This window comes from Uloborus diversus, chromosome 1 (assembly GCF_026930045.1).
Source record: "Uloborus diversus isolate 005 chromosome 1, Udiv.v.3.1, whole genome shotgun sequence".
In the NCBI taxonomy this organism is placed as follows: Eukaryota; Metazoa; Arthropoda; class Arachnida; order Araneae; family Uloboridae; genus Uloborus; species Uloborus diversus.
In genome coordinates this window covers 259,676,437-259,700,724 of record NC_072731.1, presented here as the reverse complement: position 1 = coordinate 259,700,724, position 24,288 = coordinate 259,676,437, and the positions used below count along the sequence as shown (strand labels likewise).

Here is a 24,288-nt window from a genome sequence, read left to right as displayed (position 1 = left end):
GGGGACGGGGTACATTTTACCAAATGTTTTCCTTTTTTTTAAATCAATATTTATACAGATATCTCAAGTAATGTTATAAATGCGAAAGAGAACTTGTTTGTTACGCTTTGACATCTTAGCAGCTGATCAGGTCATGAAATTTTGCATGCACTTTGTAAGTGGTACAGAAAAGGACATAGGGTACCTTTCACCAAGGGCGGATGGATACAGCTTTTGGTTTGGGAGGGCGTCATTTCCGGAAGTTAGAGGGGATCATAAGTGTCGTTTTTGTGCAGAAGTTGGAGTCTGGGACGATTTTTTCGGAAAATAAGTCTCTAAAACACGGCTTGCGGCTATCTTTGGTCACGTAAGAAGGAGTAAATGACCACATGACACCCCTCCCCCCTTACTGAATCCGTGCCTACACTTCATCCAGAAAATGCTTGCAATAAATCGGCTTTTTGGTCAGTGTATACGAGTTCCAAGAGAATAACATCTTAAGTAATGTTTCACATGACGAATATTTATCAGTAATTCTGGAGCTTTTTATTCATACAATACTTTTGTACAAAACGAATAATACATTTACACTTCTTTAAACACAGGCAGTAAAACAAATTTGACAAAAACGTTAAATAAATAGAAGCTATAAACATGTGTCGCACAATTGAGATGGTCCGATGCAATCAGCGTGGCAGAATGCCCCGCATTTCAGACACATAACCATAGCTTTAAGGTTACAGTCACAGTAATTTCCATTATTGCTTGAAGAACCATTTCCACCACCACTATCGCCTCCTGAGTGTAAAATTACGCCTTCGATTCCCGAAGATGCACCGTTGATCACAGGACTTGATTGTAACAATGACCTTGAGGGAGTGACACCTGCCGGAGTGCCAACAATGTTCGAGAATCCATTTATAGATGGAAAAATGATTCCACCAGAAGCAATAGGGATCTGTCTTCTTGCTGGTACGACTGATACTGCTTGGCTAGATTGCTCCCGATTGCTAATAGTGCCTGTACCAAAAACAGTCGGGAAGTGTGATATTGCTGGTACGACTGACACTGCGTGACTAGGTAGACTGCCACCAGTTTCACCCTTACAGCCTTCCGGTAAAGACAGGTGATTTGTAATTTGTATGCTGCTTGGATGTTCCGAAAGTTTCGTTTGAGTTGTCACACCGGATTCGAAGTTGAGGTTCGACGATGAACGATGAGTCACGGATGATGCACATGTCAGAGATGAAACAGCCGAAGTTGATGCAGACCTAGTTACAGCAATGATGTTTGGAACAGCATTAATGCAGAGCAGCAGCGGTGATGACACGTTTTTATTGCAATCCAATGTCCAGTCACTGGAGTTTGCTACAGAACGATGTTCAGAATTCGAACTTTCATCCGAGGAACTATCTTTATCATTAACGGATTGAGGGGTCATTGGTAAGCTATCAGATGAGCAAGAAGCAGATGCATTATCGGAGCTTTGAGGAGAAGGGATAAGAACAAACTCTATTGTATCAGTGTCCGACGTGGTATCACTTTCTGATGAATCGAAATAAGCAATGGGGGTAACTTTTGGACTTCTACAGTAAGACTGGAGACTTGCTGGCCTCTTCAGAGGACTAACTTCACCTGTTGACTTGGCATGTATAAGAAGAAAATTTGAAGGGATGCTCATGGGTCGAGGCAGCTCTGTTGGTTTGTCAGTAGCAGAAAACGATTCAACTGCAGAACACGTTGAAGATTGTATGCCACAAATTGGTTGAAATATACCATCCTTGCTCTGGTTATGCTCTCCTTTGCTCTCTTTTAAATTGTCCAGTTCCTCACAAACCATATCTTTCACTTCCGTTTCAGAAGATCCAAAACTGTCGCCAGAAATACTTGAATGTTCAGCAACAGAAGTCCTGTTGTCGTCTTCTAATTCAGCTAGTTTCAATTCTTTTCCTGGCAAACTTTCTGTTAATATTACAGATGGCATCACGATTCAGTTTCTTCTTCACTGGGGAGCAAACTTAACTTTCTGTCTTCATCAACAATTTGGAGTTCTGGGAGTGAAAGATTAAGTTTAGTATATCGTCGATAAATGAAAGAAATTTATCACAGACATATTATTGTTTTGAGAAGGGATGTTGAAATGTGCTTGGATAATTAACAAGACGAAAAAACACAGCACAAAGTTGAATCCGGACGCTTTGCTACACGGTAAATGTGGTAGAACCTTGACTTCCGTAAATAAATATTTTTCTTTCCGTGATTAAGCTTTGGCAGTGAATGTATGTACGTGTGCGTTACCGTGAAAGACCAAAACCTGGTAAATGTCATTCAACATTAACATAGCAAAAATAACGGCGAAGACCGAATATTTTCTGTTAATCACTGATAAATGTTGACATTTTCGAATTTCATTCTTTCACAATAACATACTAACACATATGTATGCATACCAAGGGTGGATTTGGCTTCTAGTTTTAATCGAAATGGGAGTCAAAGTGCAATTTTCGGGTACAAACAGAGGCTCTACGGTATATTTTTTCGAAATACGTAGGTCAGTCAGAAAGTTACTAAAAGTAAGTCTAGTCAGAAAGTTGCACTTCATCGTAACTCTGTTCCGTCTAAGACAATTTTGATGAAATTCCGTGGCAATACTTCAGACATGTACCTTTATCGTGTGACGTAGCGGCTTCCCCAAGACAAGTTCAATTTTTCTGATTATCAGTCGCAAACATGTCTCGACAGCTGCAAGTAGCGTCCAAATTGGAAATGCGTGAAGTGATTCAACTTTGTGGGCGAAAAGGAGCAACTGCACTGAAATTTATGGGCAGTAGCATGAAGTGTATATGGTGAAAATGCAATGTCACGTTAAGCTATCGTGAAATGGTGCAACATGTTTGAGAATGGACGTACAGATATTGACGACGCTGAGCGCGAGGGAAGACCAAGTTTAGGTGGGAAGTGTGGAATCACCTTCCCAAGTCAACCTAACCTTTCACCTCCTGACTTCGATGTTTTTGGTCCAATAAAACAGGAACTTTCAAAGCGACGATGCCATTCGAGTGACGAAGTGAAAGCTGCAACCCAACAATGGTTATCGGACATTGGACGGGATTTCTTTGCAGAAGGCATCGAAAAACTTGCACCACGCCTCGACAAATGCTTAAATAACGGAGGTGGTTACGTTAAAAAGTAGATTTTGAATGAAACTTTAAGATAACAATAAAGTTATTGTAAAATTTTTTGTTTTCTTGAGCAGTGCAACTAACTTTCTGACTAACCCTCGTATATTTCCTTCAAACCCAGATTTCGGAATAATTCGATCGCTTCAAGGGGAGGAAGGGTTCATCACCCCCACTGCTCTGAATCCGCGCCTAACACACAGACCTTTGTTCCAAAGCATCATGTCACGAGCCACGTCGTGCAGTTATTTTTAGTTTTCTTTATCAATAAGTTGCATATTTGTTTACCTAACAATTATTTTATGTTTCACAGTATTAATTCTGCACAAAGCATTTTTTTTTCGGCCCCCGGATAACATATCCATTTTATTTTTATTTTTCTAAACGGAGAGCCCGTAACCAGAAAAAATAAATCGAGGGAAGGTCAGGTTATATTGGTCGGGTAGGAGTTAGGTTTAATAGTTGTTTCTTAATGGTCTAAAATGGGAAAACTCTGCGCTTCGGTGGAAATGGGGAGAGTATGTGTATTGCCGAATACCCACTCCCGGATATCAGGGCCGGATTTAGACTTAAATGGACCCAAAGCTACCTTAGGCATGGGGCCCCTTTCGTAGTCCGAACAACTTTTATGTGGGTGGCAAGCAGGGCTGCGGAGTCGGAAGGAAAATTTCCGACTCCGACTCTTGGATTTTGAAACGTCCGACTCTGACCTTATTTATGAATTTACAATCAAATCTCAATAACTCGAAGGTTATAACACAAACATTCTTTTATCTTCGAAGTTTTCATCAGGTTCCAAACTTTTGATGCTGATGTAGAAACTTCCCATAACTGGAACGTTTTACCCGGTCCCTTGGGACGTCGAGCTATCGAGAGTTGACTGTATTTTATTTTATTTTTTCAATTTCCCCCCTCACGGAAGTGGGGGAAAACCTCTCAAAGACTGAAGTATTAATTTCTTTTTCCTGAAATTTTCGCGTTGTATTTTATGTAAAAATAAGATGCATACAACGTTAGAATTGGAAAATCAAGTTTTCCGATTGTTACGATTTTAAAAGTAAGATTACTTTAAATTCCCATTTTTTAAAAAAAATTGTAAAGAATTAATTTTCTTCCCTTTGATGTTTAACAAATAGATGTTGATCAAATCGTGTGCTTTCCATTTTTGAAAGCTGTAACTTGAAACTTGAGAGAGAGAAAAGGCTTTTTTTTTGCTAAGTCTAAAAACCTTTCTTGAGAGAGGGCGGTCCGCTCCGGGTGACACCCCCAGTTAATTTCGGAGTTTATTGAAATTATTTTCGTGAATCGTCTTGTTTGATAGAAACATTGAACTTAAAACCCGAAATGTACATTCATCTCTTAAAAATTAGTTTAGAACTATTTTTCGTTTGGAGCTGTAACTGCACTGCACCTTTTGATAACTCGCTAGAGAATTTTCTTTGATTGGGGCTTAACTTTTTATGAAGAAATAAAAAAGAAAGAAGCAGAGAAAGAAATACGTGGTAGATTAAAAAAAAAAAATTGTAAATGGGATTTTTTTATTTTCTATCCCCACTCGTTCCTTTGGGGGCGGGGGGGGGTGCAGGGGTGCTCACAGGGGGTTATGGCGCAAGTTGTGTCATCAAAAAATTTTGGGGGGATTTTTTAAACTTATTTATTTAAATTAATTTTTAAATGTATCTATTTTAATGTATTTATTTTAATTTATTTATTGACATATTATTATTTAATTTATTTTAGTTTAAATTATTTGTTTTATTTATTCTGTTTATATTTCATTTAATTTATTTATCTAGTTTATCACAGAGCTTTAAAATAATAATAATAATAGTTATAAATAAATATATAAACAAATAAAAAATATATTTAAAAAAGTAAAAAAAGAGAACTAAAAATAAAAATAAAAAGTTCAAAAAAAGTAAATAAAAAAAAGAGAGTTAAAAAAATAAATAACAAAGAGAAAGAGTTGAGGATTTTTTTTTGGGGGGGAGGGGGTGGATTTGCGCCATTGAATTTGGTGGGGTTGGGCACCCCTGGGAGAGTGAGTGAGAGAGAGAGAGATAATTGCAATAAATAAAGAATTTGACTGCTTGGTCTTTTAGTTGAACTTTCAGGTCTAACTAAAACTTGCAAATTTGTTTTAAACAACGAAATACAAAGCGCCCCCGCTGTAAATTTTTCAGATTTGTGCCATGAAAGCACTGTTAACTTTTAAAAGGAGATGAATTTCTGGAAAGTTGAAATTATTTCAATAAATTGCTTACCTTCAACAACAATCTATTTTACTGTTATGATGTCTGGAGCATCTTCCATATCATTTATATTTAAAGTAAAACTGACGCACTTATTTCTTATCATATGCGATGTAGAAACCACATGCAAACTAAAAGAACATGCATTGAGCTGTAAATGCTACCCGCGAAAGACGAGCTCAAGGTTAGGAGAGCAGAAAACACCCCTTTAACTTGTACCCCTTTTTTCCGAGAATCATGAGGTTTTTAAACAATAAGAAAAAAAGGTGAAGGCCTAGTGCACTGACCACTCCGTTTCTGCCCATTCTTTGCTCTTTATTGTGAGGATTTCCTGGAAAATGTAGATCGCATTTTTCGAGAACAGGTCTGAGGTCAGCAATGAACTGCAAAAAGCTGATCGTGGGAGGGATTTTTCCGGGGGAGTACGCCTATGGGCAGTTCTCAAAAGGTGGGAGCAAACACAGACCTCAACTTTGAAGCTTCAACACCAAATAACTTTCATTTTAATTAACTCAAAAATTTTTGAGTTTAATTATTTCCATACGTTTCAAAAAAAAAAATTAAAGGTATGAATCTTACACTGAATAATTTTTAGTTAATATTTTACATAAATAACAAAAGTAAAGACAGATTATTTACTTTGTAAACGATTTTTGAAAAAAGTAAGTTTGAAATTTGATGTATGTCCAAAAGTTACGATCTTTACAATGCTATATTTGAGAACTAAGTATATGATGTTTTCGTTTTAAAGATATTTATCGATCCTGAGAATCAATTTTTAATTGTTTAAAAGTGTTTTCATAAGCTTTTATGCAGTATCTTAGAAGAAAAATAACTTTTCTTAAACATACATGTGAGATGTCCAAATCGCGTTACGATCTTGACGCCGATAATTCTGTCCGTTTATTCATAATTTTTGATCATCCACTGTCTTCTATCCTCAATAAAAAAGGTTATTATAATGTTATCTTCTTTAATTCATTGGTATTTTGCATGATTAATACGTTACACATTGAATCCGTTACCTACAGGACAACAATGTCCAAAATCTGTTACCTACAGACTGCTGATTTAATTTGCTAATTAACAATTTTTACAAATACCTGCTGTCTTTTCATGTTCATATATTGTGTTCTAGGTATGCATACTATAGAATAAAAGCAAAATTGATGTCAAATTTGAAAATTTTTGAAATTGCTCAAAGTTAACTTTTTTGTTCCCACCTTTTGAGAACTGCCCCTATGTAGATGGCAACTGCAGACTAGGGTGGTTCAAAAAAACTTTTTTTCAGCTAGAGTCCAGGACACATCCTATTTTCTTTACACTTGCTAATAGTATTATGCTGTAAAAGTTTAAGCTTCTTACTCAAATTTTAACCCCTTCAGACCTGGTGTCCGGTATACCGGACAACCACTTTAAACAGCTGCTAATCATTTAATAATTGATTTAATTTTTTTTTTTTTTTTTTTTTGTAGTTTGACTCTTTACATTCTACTTATTATATCTGTGAAATAATTTTTCGTTTTCTCATTTTTCTAACCATGGATTTTCATCTGAAAAGCGAGGTTCTTTTCCTGATTTTTAAAAAATATATAACTTTAATTAATCGCTTATATTATGTTTTATAATTGTTTGTAAAACATTTTATAATGAAGTTCGGTATTTTATCGTTTTTGTGTATGAAATATTGATTTCAAAAATATAAGTCCGGAATATTGGACGTGCCAGAACTCTTTTAATTTTTCTCCTACAAACTCAAAATTTTTGTCTATGAGATACTCTTCACCATAGTACACTGTGTACCAAATATCAACATTTTTGGTCCATTATTTCATAATTCCGACTGAAGGGGTTAAGACGGTGCTCAATGACCCCTTCATTTAAGATTAGCCGTATCATAAAAAATGCCACAAATTGAGAAATATTTCATTTCCTCACCTGTTTTTTAGTAAATAATTATTTTATTACAATGTATATGCATATTTCTATTGTATATTATAATATGTAGCATTGTTTTTTCAGTTCGATATATTTTTTTAACCCCCCTCCCCACACTATTGAAGTTTGGAAGAGGTGGTTGAGCACCCTCTTTCACTTGAAATGGGAAGCTAAAATTCTTTCAGTACATTGCTATCCACAAGTCTAAAAATATTGAGGAGTGTCCCGTTATCTAGGAGAAACTTTTTTTACATGTATTTTTGAACCACCCTACTGCAGACTCCGCCTTCCAATTCAAGTTTCCATTCTTATAAAATAGCCTGAGAAAAGTCCATTTACTTAAATTTTTTAGTTTTTATTTTCGAAAAAAATCATTTTTCAATCGACCGTTAGTTTTCAACTCTGAAAAGTGAGAGTAGCCCCCTGTATTAGAAGCCGCCTATGAGCGGGGCCGCCGCGAAAGCAGACGAAGAGCAACTGAAGTTGGGAAAACTGACCAAGAAACTTTTTCAGATTTTTTTTTTTGTTTTTTTTTTTTTGTCATACTTTCTGTTGTTTTTGTAGATTTTTCGTTTGAAATTTTATTTTTAGGATGTGACATATTTAATTTAAAATCTTGTTTCCATTTAAGGGGGTCCGGGACATAAAAATCGTCAAATTTTGCAATTTTTTGTTTATCATGTGAAAAATTACTCCGCTTTTTTTCTGCTTAAAAGGACGTTTGAATCTTGTTTCTATCTTAAATAGAACGAAAGATATAATTATTTTTGTTGCATGCACCTAACTAATGTGTACTTAAGTTTAAAACTTTGAACGCGTTTTTCTCCATGATGCAATTTTTCCCGATTTCTTGCATTCAAACTCTTATAAGTCAGGAACCGATAAAGATAAAGTAATGAAACCTGGATCATATCTTTTTCAAACAGTTTACTTTAATTTTTATTCGGTGAATTTGAAAATAAGTTTACTGCAAAAATTATGATTTTTTTTAAAAAAAAGTATCTTTGAATTTTTCGAAATTTTTCTTCAAATATTTTTTATTTTTTATTGAATCAATATTTTTAAAATCGCCGAATACAAAATTAAAGCTTAGATATTTGTGCGTAATTTATTTAAAAACTAATTGAAAATTGATCAAGAATATTTTGAGTTATAGCAATTTAAAGCAACCCCATTTTTAAAAAAAAAAACTAATAAAATTTAAATAAATTTTTTTTTTCATATTTATGTTAAGATTTTGCTTATTAAATAAAGAATGAATCAGTGCTAAAAATTTCAAAACTCTAAAGTACATAATAAAAAAAATTTCAAAATGTGTCCCGGACCCCCCTTAAAAAAGAAACAAAAAATCCGTAATCAACAAACAAGATCAAGGAAAGCCGACATTTTTTCAGTGCTGCCATCTGTTTTCAGTCATACTCATATTTTGCTGAGAAAAATGTGATTCTTATGTTGTGATTCAAAAACGTTGAATTTACCTTTTAACTAACAAGATATTTACGGCTGTCGCTTGTGGGGAAACCGCCAATTCCCGAAAAATTGCACGATTCGTACCTTAAAATAAATTACTTGAAAAAATAAATTTAATTTTCAAGTACTTAAAATCCTTGAAAAGTTGGGAAAATGAAGCAACACAACTTAACTTTTAAAACTTCTAACAAATAGGAGAAGTAGGGGGGGGGGCATAAACCAAAAAGCAGCCAAATTCAGCTCCTCGCTGCACCTTGCATCAAAAATGAAAATCACGGTTCTCAGTTTTCTGTAACATATTGATTGCTTGATATAAATGTTCGTGACTCCCGAGCATATCTTGCAATTTATTTGGTTTCGTATTTTAGAAATTCTTAAATTATTGCTAGCGTTTTTTAATATCTTCTGCATGTTGTCGATCTGTTTAGCACGAGAATAAAGTATTATACTGTATTCCTTTTCGTTTTCTGCAGTGGGGGAATGTGGGGCAAAGTGAAGTAGCTATGATGACGGAACTTTTTCAAAATAAGTTGAAAATTTGTTTTGAAAATTACAGTACAGAAAGAAAGAGCTCTGTATTCTACAATAAAACTTCCATTGAAACATTATTTTTTTTTTTTCGGCAGCCTTTAAAAAAAAAAAAATAGTGGAAAATGATTTTGATCTGGCAAAAGGGAAAAATAAAATATTTTCCTAAATGAAATAGTGTCTGTTCGATTATTAAAAGTATTTTTGGTCAAAATGTTGAACTAGTATATGAAATGTTGAATAAATAAAAAGCCAATGAAACAATAAGCTAAAAATTAATTAAATGAATAAATTAATATATGAATAAAAATAAATGAGTGATTAAAAAAAATAGTGAATGAGTGAATAAATAAGTCAATTATTAAATGGAGGAATGTAAATGAATGAATTAATAAATGAATACGCAAGTGATTTAGTAAATAAGAGTGAGTAAACGAAATAAGCTATTTCACTTTGCCCCGCATGTACTTGACTAACTGTACAAAATATTTAAAAAAAATAAAAAATAAATAAATAAATAAAAATAAACTTAATATTAACTAAAGTGCACCGAATATTAGAAGGCCCCAATTAATATTTAAAATGTTAATAACAAGAACTTTATCATTTTTATATTATCAAAAATAATTTTTAAATTATAACAAAAATTACAATAAGAGTATCAATTTTTGAAAATTGCCAGTTTTCTCATATGCTTTAATCTTCGGCCGTATTTTTTACTAGTGGTACCCGCACGGCTTTGCCCGTAGTAGAAAATTAAAAGGTCATTTGGTTCGCCTGTATATTCAGTGTTGCCAGATGGTCAAATCCAGAATTCCCCAATTCCCTTCCAACTTTTCCCCAAAAAGCGATGTTTTCTATCAAAATTCCCCAAATTCAAAAATTATTTTTCCACCAATACTTTCATAAAATGAATCGACTTCCTCTGATATTTTTGTCTCTTGAAAATTTTTTTTTCCCCAAATAGCTACATTTTCCTATAAAATTCCCCAATTTTTTTTGTCTTCTTTATCTTTCTTTATCTTTACTAACAATAAAGCTGAAAGTCTCTCTGTCTGGATATCTCTCTCTGTCTATCAGGATCTCTGACGCGCATAGCGCCTAGACCGTTTGGCCGATTTTCATGAAATTTGGCAAAGAATTAGTTGTAGCATGGGGGTGTGCACCTTTAAGCGATTTTTCAAAAATTCGATTTTGTTCTTTTTCTATTCCAATTTTAAAAACATTTTCCCGAGCTAACTTATCATAAGATGGACGACTAAATTACCAAGTTATCATAACGTGAAACCGTAACGTGGACAAGCCAATTGGTGAGAAATTCATCACGCATTATTTGTAAATATACAAGGGAACCAAAAGACCTTTTAATTTTCTACTACGGGCAAAGCCGTGTGGGTGCCACTAGTCATAAATACAAGCGCCTGACCGAGAGATAAGAAAAAGCCAAATATTTTTTTCTACTCACATTTACTACTCTGCTTCTGTATGTACATTTAAACTATGATTTTTGTATATATTTATCCAAGAACATTCTTCATCACACTTATTTTTATCTGTTTCACGTATAACCAGTTACTCACGCAGAACATTAATGCGAATTCCGTAGCATAATATTGCACATCATGCGAAATGCGAATTCATAAAGTTGAGCAAAGCTAAACCAACGCTGTTTGATACAAACAATGTAACTACCAGATGTCAAGACGCGAATTTAAATACGAAAAAAAAAAAAAAAATTCCCCAGGTTTTCCCCAATAAAAAAAATTTTCCCCAAAGAATTCCCCTCAAAACCCATTTCCCCAGAGAGCATCAGATTTCTCCAAAATGGGGAAATTTTCCCCCATAATGGATGATGAATTTCTCACCAATTTGTTATGCTCGCCCTTGTTACGGTTCCACGTTATGATAATTTCGTAATTTACTCTTCCACGTTGTGATAATTTGCTCGGGAAATTTTTCTTAAAATTGGAATAGAAAAAGAACAAAATCGAATTTTCGGAATATCGCTTCGAGGTGAACACACCCATGCTATAAACTAATTCTGTGCCAAACTTCATGAAAATCGGTCGAACGGTCTAGGCTCTGTGCGCGTCACAGAGATCCTGACAGACAGAGATCCGGAAAGAGAGACTTTCAGCTATATTATTAGTAAAGATATGTGCTACTACATTGTTAAAATTTTACCAGATAGGTGGCGCTAAAAGCAGAATAAATATTTCACCGTTTCACCTTGCCCCACATCCCCCCCCAATAAAAAAACAATTAAAATAGGTATTTCTTACAAAGTTTGAACAATACTGTAAAATTGTAGGATTTGAAATGTGAGTGATTGGAAAGTGCAAATGAAGTGTTTTGAATAATTTCAATTGTTCTCGAGACTATGAAAATAATTAAATAAGTCTTTGAAACTCCTTGAAAAGTTCTTCCATTCTTTTAAAGCTTTTTTTACTATTGATCATTTTCTATTTAAATTCAGTGCCGTATTTATCGGTAGGTTGGAGGGATGATCAAAAAGCTAGCTATATTCAAAGCCGATGTGAGCAAGTAACAATGCGTTATCTTTTCTACGACCCCCCCCCCCCCCCTTCCTCTCCGTAGATTAATGGTAACGAGTTGTCGAACCAAGAAGAATTTTTATTTCGGTTGCAAAGACTTTTTGTTTGCCCCCCCCCCCTTGTATTTTTGTAGTTCAAAGTACCTCTTATAAAGCCTCAAAATGTAGAATTGTATAACTATTTTTCAAAATTTTCCCCGGGGGCCCCCTAAAAAAAAATTAAACAATCTATACCCCACCAAAAGGGCATGTATTAAACAGCTATTTATCTATAAAGTCGTGCTATGTTGAATGTTATTATCTTTTAAAATCTCTCTTTAGTTTGCAGAAACGACAAATGAATTTTTAAATTTTACTCTGGATTAGTTTTAAGTCATAAAAGTTTATACTCCTCTAGTAGCGGTAGTAAATGATTCCATATTGTTAAATTTATGTTTGATCTTTTTCCTTTAATGAATTAAAAGCTCTTCGTTTTCATTAAGCGGCTATACATAAAGAAATCACACTTTTTTCAACATATTAGTATTTGATCCCTTCTGCAATATGTCACTAAGTGTCACATTCCACCTTACCCCCCCCCCCCCTTGTCACATGTCAAGCTGCATTGCATAAACATATCGTAATCAAAAGTGTTTTTAGTTCAACCAAAATGTGTGTTGTCACACTTCTTGTAACCTCCTACCTCCCCTTGTCACAATTTCTCGAACCCACCTCCCTCCTCTTTACTTGACATCATTTGTAGACGACCCCGAATGCTCAAAACAATTTATTTTTTACAACTTTCATGTATTTACTGAATACATTGGCAAAATTTGAACCGTGGTACCCGGTACAGGGTACGGCAATAATTAATCAATTGGTGAAATTGTCCAATTTCTTTTGTAAGGAAAACAAGATATAATCCACTTGAGCATTGTTAGCTCTCGTCCTAGGACGAGTTTACCTCAAAACCGGTTGAAAAAAATAAAAGCGAAAGCTACTATAAATTATAGAATGGGGTCGTTTCAAAAATTTGTAAAGTATTTTTTATGAAAGAGCATGCTTAAAAACATAGGATTTGACCATTTTTTAAATAATTTGACAAAGTTTAACATTTTTACTTTCTTCTATATCTAATACATAGAAGAAAGTATTGGATTCGTGCAAATTTTCGAATTTCGAATTTTGACGGATTCGAACGTTTTTAGGTGTGCTGAGTCCATTTCGACTATTTTTGGAAAATGTCTGTCTGTCTGTGTGTGTGTATGTATGTGTGTGTGTGTGTGTGTCACGTCTGTGTGTGACCAGTTTTTTGTGGCCGCTCTACAGCAAAAACTACCGCATGAAATCGAACGAAATTTGGTACACATATGTGCCCCTATGTGAACTTGTGCCCATTGGTTTTTGGCGCGAATTCCTCCAAGGGGGGTGGAGCAATGGGACGTTTTTTGAGTTACGCGTGCTTGCTATTCCTCAGGAAGTAACTGGCGGAATCAGACAAAATTTGGTCCATATGTTGCCATTAACAGGAACAGGTGCTGATTCAATTTTGGTGTCAATAACTCAAACGGGGGTTGAGCTATAGAACGTTTTTTGTCGTCAATTGTGACTGCTGTATCTCAAGAAATAATGAACAGAATGAATAAAAATTTATCGGCAAGTAGTCCGTAGTGGGTATAAGAGCTGATTTTATTTTGGTGTCAACAACTAAAAAGGGGGGTAGCGCAATCGCCCGTTCTTTTTTTCCATTGTGAGTGCCCTATCTCAAGAAGTAATGCTACGTTCTGGTTGAAATTTGGAATATATGTGAATCCATATGTAAACAGGCTTTGATTCAATTTTGACGCCAATCGCTCAAGAGGTGTTGATTTTTTTTTTTTTTTTTTTTTGAATAAAAATAGCTTTATTAATGCAACAGTAAGAAAGATAAATCGTAATAGATTGTCGTCTGCGTATTTCTCGTAATTTTAATTGAATGGAAAAGATCGGAAATATTATCTCAATGATTTAAAATTTTTAACTGTTGCCATCTTATGTTTGTTAACAAATAAAATATTTGTAATTAATTCAAGCAAGGCTTTTAAAATAACTTTCAATTTTCGCTCTTTGCTTTGCTTTTGCAATAATTCAGACATTGGGATGGTAGTCAAGTTTTTGCATGTGTAATTTTGTTTTTGTTGGGAATATTGCTTCCTCGTCAAGCATGGGGAGGGATCAGAAAAAAAAAAAAAAGAAAAATATAGAAGAAAGTTTCGTAATGGCCACAACATACTAGTTTAAAAATTACTTTGATTGGTGCGCTTTCATTGTTTACGCTTCTGCTGATGACATCACAAATGATGAAATGCCATTCATTGTTGCCATTCGTAGACTGTAATATTTAATTTGCTTCTTCACTCAAGTGTACTGGCAACGATATGGTGGACAGCAAGCGTAGAGCGCAATATTTAATTCGCTTCTTGATTATCATAACGTGGAATCGCGGCAGACAGATGCGCGAAAAGTGCATCATTTGTGACGTCATCAAGACCACGCCTTGTTTGAAAAATCGGACATTTAAAAAAATTAATTAAAAAATAACTGTTGGGAAAATAAAAGTATTTTCTGGGTTCATGTTTTTTTTTTTTTTTTTTTCTATCAATTTCAGTGACTAAAAAAAGTACTTATGACCGAAGGAAACAGCCGTTCACGTTTACTGCCCTCCCATTACCTACGCAATCGATGTTTTTGGCTCTTCCTCCGGGCGCCAATAATAGTTCAATGTTATAAAAATTAATATTGATTTATGCCTTTTTCGAATTTTAGTGCAAGGGTGTCCGACCATAAAAGCGTCTGACGGAAGCCACCTGGTGGAACGAAATGGTAGTGCAGCCATTTACGCTTGCGATCATCATCAGGTGTTCAATGATTCGCTGGAAAGTGTCCGGTTCCTAAGTTGTGTTCGAGACCATCACTGGAACGACACGTTGCCACCTTGCATTGGTGAGATTCTGTTTTTTTTTTTTTTTTTTTTTTTTTTTTTTTTTTTTTTTTTATCCTTTAAAAATTTACACCTTACATTTATCAGAAAATATCCACTTTTCGGAAATTCCTACCTTAAACTGCAAGTTGCCGTCCCAAGCCCCGGCTAAGGGAGAATCTTTACGAGTTGAGCTATACCATGCTTGCATGTTCTCGCTGATGCGCAAAATTAGTTTCAACTACCCTTGTGAAGGTAATCTTAGCTTCAATGATATGACATTTGCCTCCAACTCCGTTAGGGTTATTCCAGACTGTTGAGCCCAAAAACAAGGGTGAAACTGCAATCTCTCGATGTCTTAATTGGTCTGTATATATGTGCTTGTTTTTTCTTCTTTTGGCTACTTTTGAACCGAGTTTTAAGTGTGAAATCCCTTTACAACGAACTTCGAGGGGCCGCAAATTTTGTTCGTTGTAACGAGAATTTTGCTGTAATGGAAGTCAAGCAATATACGGGGTAGTAATAATTAAAACGGTATGAATGAATGAATTATGTTTTGTGTTTAATCTTGCTAACTTTGGCGTTTCCTCCACTCATTTTCATTCGAAATAAGTTTCACTTTTCAGTCAGTTTTCTTGCTGTCAGTTAGTGCAGTAGACCCTCTTTTTACGCGGGTTTATTTCATGCGGTTTCGATTGTACGCGGTTTAAGATTTGACTTTATTTTACTCGGATTAGTTTCGGTTTTACGCGGATGCGACTATGCGAACAGATAAAATTTTTCCCTCTTTCAAAATCCAAACTCCTAAAGATTGCAGATTATGCGTAATCAACTGCATTTTGGCGTGCTAATAATCGAGCTTGAGCCTCTGGGGACATTTCATACGATTGATTCCAGGGCTTTTTCCAGAAGTAAAGTTATTAAATTCACACAATTCAAAACTCACTGGAAGGCGTGACAAAGGAATCCAAAACCAACGAGGATACCGATGGCAGTTACACCAGGGTTGGCAAAAACCCGGGTTTTTTTTAAAAAAAAAGCCCATGGACCCAGGGTTTTTTGGGTTTTTTTAAATAAAACCCAAAAAAAACCCAACTAAAGTTGGGTTTTTTTTGTCTTTTTTTAGGGAAAATGTGGCGTACTTGCAGAATATTGTAGCGTAAGTATATGGACAAAGTGCAAAAACTGTCTTCGGGTAATAAAAGCTGGAAAACTAGTTAAAATCCAGCGTTTTCTGGAGAAAAATATAAAAGACGAAAAAACCCAAGAATGGTGAAGTTTCAGATTTTTTAATTTTCATTATTACCAACAGTTAAGGTAAAGTTACTTCTCGAGTGATAAAATCTATTGTACGTTTTTAATTACTACATTTTTTTTTTGCATTTTACTTAATTGTATTTTATTTTGTTATGTAAAACTACTGTAAGAACCTCAAGTAGTTTAAATCCCTTTTTACTGAATTCCAGCTTAATCAAGATATTTGTTTGAACTTTATGTTGCATGTTTTTCTATTTCTGTGTACAGAGTAAGAAATATTAAACTTTTTCGTAAAATAATGAAAATACTGTACCTCTTCTGTTTTCTGTCGACTGTTTGAAAAATCTGTTTATTTCTAAAAAATATACCTTGTGTTTATTCGAGATTTGTGACGTGTTGGTTAGCAGAAAATATTCACATGAAAGCCTTTTAACTTAGTTTCCTCTGTACAATCTACAAATATTGAGAAAATCAGACTGACAGGACTTGGTCAATATAATTTGAGTTATTTATTGACCAGTTAAAGAAAAAAGTTAAATACATTTATTTAAAATCTGAAGTATTTTTTTAATGCCGTTAAGAGTTCAGAAATACTATTCAAGTTCAAAATTCATTTTTTATGTTCATTGTCTGTGGTGAAGAACAAATAAAAAAGAAGTTTAAATTGTAAAAGTATTTAAATCAATTAATTTTTTAAAAAACTTCTCAGAAAATTTAAAAAAAACCCAAAAGTGGGTTAAATAATGGGTCAAAAAAACCCATTGGGTCCAACACAATTGGGTCCAATTCGGCCAACCCTGAGTGGCACACAACCAAGAACATTCACGTCGAAAATTCTGAGCCATTCCTAGACAATAGAAATGATTTTTCTGATTTGTGAGTGAAGGAAGATTCTATGATGGAAATGACGCAAGTGATCATGGATGCGTTAATACTCTGCGAAGAATTACAGAGAAAACTTTTTAATGACTGCCAAAAGACTACTAGCCAGCTCCTCTTTATAAACAGAACACGAAATTAGTTTATGTTTTCTTTATACATGTTGTGCATAAAAGTCGATATAACTAGACATTAAACTTATTATACTATTAGTCATCACTAGAATGAAGTATTTTGTTATCTAAGGAACCAAACCCCTATTTTAGCACTAGCATTAGGTCTCAATTTGCGCAGTTTCGATTTACGCGGCATTTAGTGGAACGTAACCCCCGCGTAAAACGAGGTACTGTTTGTAGTTTTGTTGGCTTAGCGAGAAAATGGCAAGATATCGCAAAGCTGGCTTCATTTTTGGCACTCACTAATCTTGGCGAGAAATTGCCAAGAGCCGCCATGTTTTGTGATATTTGTTGACTTTTCAAAATTTATTAACTGTAGATTTTTCTATATTTCCCAATGTTTTCCATAAATAGATTTGCCCAGGGCTTAATTTGCATGGTAGCTTCATGGGAGCTCAGTTCCTGCCTTTCTTGTCAATTTTATGTAAATCTTTACATATTAAAGGAAATTCAAGTGATTACTAATGGAAATAGATTCTGAAAACAATAGGGCACTTCTGTTTCACCAAAATTTTAACTCGCCCATATCTTAAAGGAGTCGGTTGTCAGCACAGACCGAATAATAAAAGTAGAACGAACACTGGCAAACCTTTCAATGCTCACAAACCAAATCATGTCACTTGTTACTACCGTAGCCATAGCTGATTCGTATGGCGGGGGGGGGGGGGGGGGTAATGGGGACAACTACCCCTCACTCCCAAAGGTAAATGGGCCTTGCCCCCTCAGTTTTCAGAGTTAAAAATTAATAATTGATTAAAAAATGATTTTTTATAGGGTGGATTCATTCTTAACATGAAAGTAAAACTTACAATTTCCAAATAAATGACTTTAATCATCTTATTTCGTACTAGTGGTACCCGCACGGCTTGCTTGTAGTAGAAAATTAAAAGGTCTTTTGGTTTGCCTGCATATTTACAAATAATGTATGGTGATTTTCTCGTCAATTGGCTTGCCCATGTTACGGTTCCATGTTATGATAACTTGGTAATTTACTCGTCCATCTTATGATAATTTTGCTCGGGAAAATGTTCTTAAAATTGGAATAGAAATAGAACAAACTCGAATTTTCGAAACATCGCTTTAAGGTGCACACCCCCATACTACAGACTAATTCTATGCCAAATTTCGTGAAAATCGGCCGAACGGTTTAGGCGCTGTGCGCGTCACAGAGATACATCCCGACAGATATCCAGACAAACTTGGGGCTTTATTATTAGTAAAGATAAAAGTTGAATGATTAGAAAAATGCCTGAGATTGGATAATTACAATCGCAATTAAAATATTTTTTATATAAAGTTATTCTTAGTGAAATTGCTAAAAAAAGAAGAAGTTTTTAGAGTTTTCAAATGATGGTACACTAAATGTAACCTGAAGAATTTTAATATGCGAGTCACAGAGATTCTGAGAGATATCCACACAGAGAGACTATCAGCTTTATTATTAGTAAAGAAGAATGGAACTTTGAAATGTGTGTGTGTGGGGCGGAATAAGTCTACGGTGGTCATAAATCCCGATTTTTGATGCAATATTCCCCCCCCCCCTTTTTTTTTAGAAATTATTTCATCAGCAATATTAAAAGTCAGCAATTTATAGCCCAATTTTTTAAAAAAAAGAATCCACGCCCCCTAACCTCCACACTTCTTTTGACTCCCTCCCCCCACACACACACTTTTTTAGTGCACCAGCCGTCTATGGCCGCAGCAGACGACATCTTCCACATTTTTGATTTCGAAAGAATCATATTTGCCAATCTTTGATCAAGTCGAATTTCTAATTCAAAACAAGTACAATTTGATATACATACTGACTGAAGGCTCCTCTTCATTTGTGCTATGGTGTTTTTATAATCTGCGTGAGTTGTAATCTAACCAGCATGTGAAACTTGTCAGATTGAAATATTTTTAGTCAAATAAAACTCTACTTGCTTTTGCTTCCTTGCGTAATGGAATCGTAAGTATCGTAAATAGTAATATTTCGATAATTGGGAATTTGGCGATTTTTCTTCATTGACGTCAATTTTTGGCTCCAGCGCCTGCACGCGAGTTATTTTTCGTTGCAAATCTATGCAAAGAGAACGAAAACATCTATTCGCATAGGGTTACTACCAAAATAAAATAACGCCAAAAATGAAACGACCTCGCCAGATTCTCAATTATCGAAATATCCCCACAGTAATAAATACGGCGTTTCCTCAAACGGTTTGGAGTTACCATGAAAGACCGAAATTGGAGACTGTCGACATTCACCGGTGTTCAACAGGAAATTTTCGGCCTTTCACCGATGTCTTTTGCGTGTGAATGTTGTTATGGGGATATTTCGATAATTGGGAATCTGGCGATCTTTCTTCATTGGCGTCAATTTTTGGCTCCAGCGCCTGCGCGAGAGGTATTTTTCTTTGCAAATCAAAACAACGAGATCGGAAACATCTATTCACATAGGGTTACTATAAAACAGCAGGGTTACCAAAATAAAATTATTTAAGCCAAAAATAAGACGACTGCGCCAGATTCCCAATTATCGAAATATCCCCGTTGTTATTTTTTAGCTTTTGTCAACGGTTATCAGATTTCACACTTTCACAGAAACAGAGTTAATGTTAAATTTCTAAAAAATGCCTTTCATCTTCAGCAATTTCTTTTTTCGTTTAACGTCATTTAGTACTTCCTTCAAGCCTACTTGACGACCTTAAAGGTACTGGATATCGTGTGTGGAGCAGCTTTAATATAACAATCGGGTTGGCGACATTTCCGCTAGGTGGCATTTTGTGACGCCAAGTCGTGTTAACGCGTTTAAATTTTACGGCAATCCTTGTAAGCTCTTAAGGCAAAACAATACACAATTGGTGACTTATCACCTAAAAAAATGTTGCAAAAAAAAAGGCTCCGACCCGTGGATTATACTAAAGCTGTTCCTATTTTTATTTTTCGCTCCACATGCATTAATGGGCGAAGTTACGTAAATTTGGTCTTGGCGAGTTTGCCCCAGACTTTCAATAAAGTTTCATGGATATAAAAGTTCCTTCAAAGAAGGGAACATTTCGATAATTGGGAAAGTGGCACGGTCGTCAAATTTTTAGCGTGAATAATTTTATTTTGGCAACCCTATGAAAATAGATTTTTCCGTACTCATTGTTTAGGTGTGCAAATCAAAAGCATTCTTTGCACAGGCATTGGTTCCAAAAATTAAGACTCCTGTGGATCAATATCGTCAATTTCCCAACTATCAAAGTTTTCCCCAAAGAAACAAATTAGGACATCAACCATTAGCAGTTTTAATAAAATGTAAGGCAGAGCGATGATAACGTGGTCGTGGCGAGTTTTTAAAATCTAGTCTTCGCAGCCAATCGAAAAGTTCCGTTAAAATGTAAAGATTTCTTTATATAAAAATTAAGGTACAGAAAAACACTAGACGTTAAATCCCGGTTATCACAAATTTGCCATTTCAACTGCGCTTGCGCGCGGACTTAGCTTTTTGGGCTTTCTGTTTTAAGATTTCGTGTTGCTTGTTATTTAGGTTGAGCCAGAGTCCCACCAAATTAATGAATGCGATTAGAATATTTTCACAGCGACTTCGTGATATATTATATGAAACTACGGATATAAATAACTGATAATCTTAAGAGAAAAATGATACTTCAATATTTATTAGTTTGGAAATATTTATTTAACATAAATGTAAAACACTTTGTGTACTTGAAAAATGATTGGAATATTAGTACAGAAATCCGTATTTTGCGGATATTTTACGTTAGGCGTAAACAATTAGTATTATACATTTTTATTTAGGTTGAGGGTTCGGCTTTGTATTAGAAGTGATGCTGCAATTCTAGTAAGCTCTTCAGACATTAAAAATTTGGTCCTGAAAAAGGACAGACAAATCAGACATCAAATCCATTAATAATTAAGACGCAAAATTCAATCTTTACCGAGGCCTAAAAACTAAATCAGAGAAAACTTTGTGATTTCTAATTTTTATCTGTTGCTATCTCATATTTATTACCAAATTTAAAATGTTTGTAATTAATTTTAGCAAGATTTTTGAAATCAGCTAAGTCCGCGCGCAAGCGCAGTTGAAATGGCAAATTTGTGTTAACCGGGATTTAACGTCGAGTCAGAAAAACCATTTAAACTTTCATTAAAGTTTGAAATTATCCATCAACTCTATTACTTATCGCCAAGTGAACAGGTTACTGTAACGCTGTTAAATGCAAAATAATCTTGCCAATCTTGCCAAACGATAATATTACCCCATTAAGCTTTAATACTAAGTATTATATCTCAATGTTTTACCCTATACTCAGCCCATGAATGTAAGCGCTTTGAAGAACCTAGGAATCCTACATTCTTTTTGTTAGAACTGTAACCTTGCCTTCTTATCTTCGTCGTTATTTTCCAAATAATTCCGACTGTGGAAATGCATCACCATATTTGGCGATGTCTCTCAGTTGCTAAGCTATCGAAACTTAAAAAAGTTCTTGAGAAAACTGTAAACATACATAATAAAACACCGGTGCAAGTTTAGTACTCTAAGTTGCCGCCCTTAAGCCCAGAACTAACCTGCATATGCCGACAGCCAAAATGTTTCCGTATGTTACCCAAACTACTTGTGTCAAATAAATTTCTGGAAAAATAACTAAAATTAAAAATTTTAAAAACCCCCGACTGGGTCGCAATTGTAGAATCAAGAGGGAAAATTGAAAATCCTTTTAAAAGCCGTATACTATTGAATTCAATTACAAGTATTTAATTTATTAACAAATAGAAACTGGCAACAGATAAAAATTTTAAATCATTGCTTTAATTTCCTTATCGGCCAACAACTTAGAGTAAAGAAATTACATATGCAAATTTCTTTACTCTATGGCCAACAATGAATTCGGTTACTAATCGCTGAATGAAAAATCGCAAAGGCTTAGCCGTATTTAAAATGCTTTAAAAAAGCGTTATAATTTGAATTCTATATAACATGAAAGTTACAAACACATTCTATTAGATGCAGCAAAAAAAATACTCTATTTTGGTTTTAAATTAAAAAATTTTTAAACATGTTTTTGCTGCAAAAATCGCGAAAACCTTTTAAAGGTTTTTAATTAATATCTTCCTTAATGTATGTCATCCGAAGACACAACCTAGCTAAGAACACTCCCGATCAACTCTCCTTTCGAACAAATTTCTTTTATTCAAAATCGGTCCATCCGTTTAGGCGCTAGAGTGACACACAGACACGTCAAACTTATAACCCCCTCCCTTTGTGTGTCGGGGGTTAACAAGCGATGACAAAATTAAAAATTTAACCCCCCCCCCTCAAGACTGAGTCGCAACTGTTGAATCAAGAGGGAAAATTGAAAATTCTTTCAAAAGCCTTGTACTTTTAAAAATCAATGACAAGTATTTTATTTGCTATTAAATAGAAACTGGCAACAGGTAAAAATTTTAAATCATTGCTTTAATTTCCTTGTCGGCCAACAACTTAAGAGTAAAGAAATTACATATGCAAATTTCTTTACTCTATGGCCAACAATGAATTCGGTTACTAATCGCTGAATAAAGGCTTAGCCGTATTTAAAATGCTTTAAAAAACCGTTATAATTCAAATTCTATATAACATGAAAGTTACAAACACACTGGCAACAGGTAAAAGTTTTGAATCATTGCGTTTTATTTCCTTGTCGGCCAGGATGCGGAAAAAAATTCTCTTTATTTTGGTATTAAATTAAAAAAAAATTAACGGTTTTCATTTCAAAAATCGCAAAAAACTTTTTAGAGGTTTTTAATAAATATCTTCGTTTATTAATATCATCCAAAGATGCAACCTAGCTAAGAACACTCTCGATCAACTTTCCTTTCGAACAAAAAAAAAAGTTTTTCAAAATCCGTCCGTCCGTCCGTTTAGGCGCTAGAGTGCCACAAACAGACACACAAATACACAGACACGTCAAACTTATAACCCCCCTTCCTTTGTGTGTCAGGGGTTAAAAAATAAATATGTCCAGTTGAGCAGTTTAAAATCCATATGCAGCGCCATATCGTGTACCGACTATACCTTATAACGGTTAAGAGAAAGGAACTGGGTAATGCTTGAAATCACAAGAAGATTATTATTTGCACGTTATAAGGCACACCTAACAAACCTGGGGAATAATTAAGGTGTTAACGATAAAATTCCTTCATGCAAATAAAAATTAAACTATGCTCAAATTCCTTCGCTGACTGAACAAAATCTAAAACTTTCAAAAATGTTTCGCATATACGTTGACTTGTATACTTAGGTGTTTAAGCAGCGCGCACACACTAGTTTTCATGCTTTACAATTTTACAAACGTTCGACCACGACTTTAATAAAACATAATAATCATAATGAGTTGAATGTAAATGATGAACCTACAAATTCACGGGTAGTTTTTTAAGAATAGTTACAGCAAACTAGTATTATCTTTTGAACCAATACAAAGTAAAATTCAGAATAAGAAATAAATAGACTGAAATAAAGCATGTTCTGATAAAATGATCATAAAAACAGAATGGAATTGCAAGAGTTGCTTAAAAGGGTATCATAGTTAATGCAATTAAATCATTCTTTTAATTGGAATATGAATTTCGTAGTTTTTGTACTTTTCGTACAACTTAATATTATTCTGTTGGGAGGGGTACCTCACTACATATTCTATGGAAAAACAGCAAAAATCAACCCTAGACATACAAATACATTGACTTCTCAAAGCCAAGAGGGTGTATATCTCACTGCGTGCTCTATTGGAAGACAACAATAATCACCCCTACACATATATAAATACATTGACTACGCTATGCCGGGGGGGGGGGGGACATATTGCCCACGTATGACCCTCCTAAGTAAACGACCTGCTCTGGTCTTAACTATAAATATTTTATTTTTGAAAGCTTTTGACAGAACACGTTTTTTGAATCAACTTGAATGCAATGTTAGTTTCATTTTTGATTCACAAATAAGATTCAATGAATGACTTACCCTTGCAAAGTTTTGTAACTTGACAGGTTATTCCAAGTTGAAAGGTTGGAATGTTCTAAGAAAGTTTTCAACTAGTTGCTCACATCCATTTGCATATCATAATTTTATTTTTGAAAAGGGTAAAGACTTAAGCGCAATAACAAAAGTGAA

General features: G+C 34.5%; 1 protein-coding gene across 1 annotated transcript in view; it reads left to right on the top strand.

The window, feature by feature from the left end:
* Window positions 1–24,288, top strand: part of LOC129227095 (uncharacterized) — a 126,224-nt gene that overhangs the window by 89,108 nt on the left and 12,828 nt on the right. Inside the window, exon 5 of the mRNA XM_054861714.1 lies at window positions 14,685–14,861. Coding sequence (XP_054717689.1) covers window positions 14,685–14,861 — 177 coding nt within the window. The remainder of the gene's footprint in view (window positions 1–14,684; window positions 14,862–24,288) is intronic.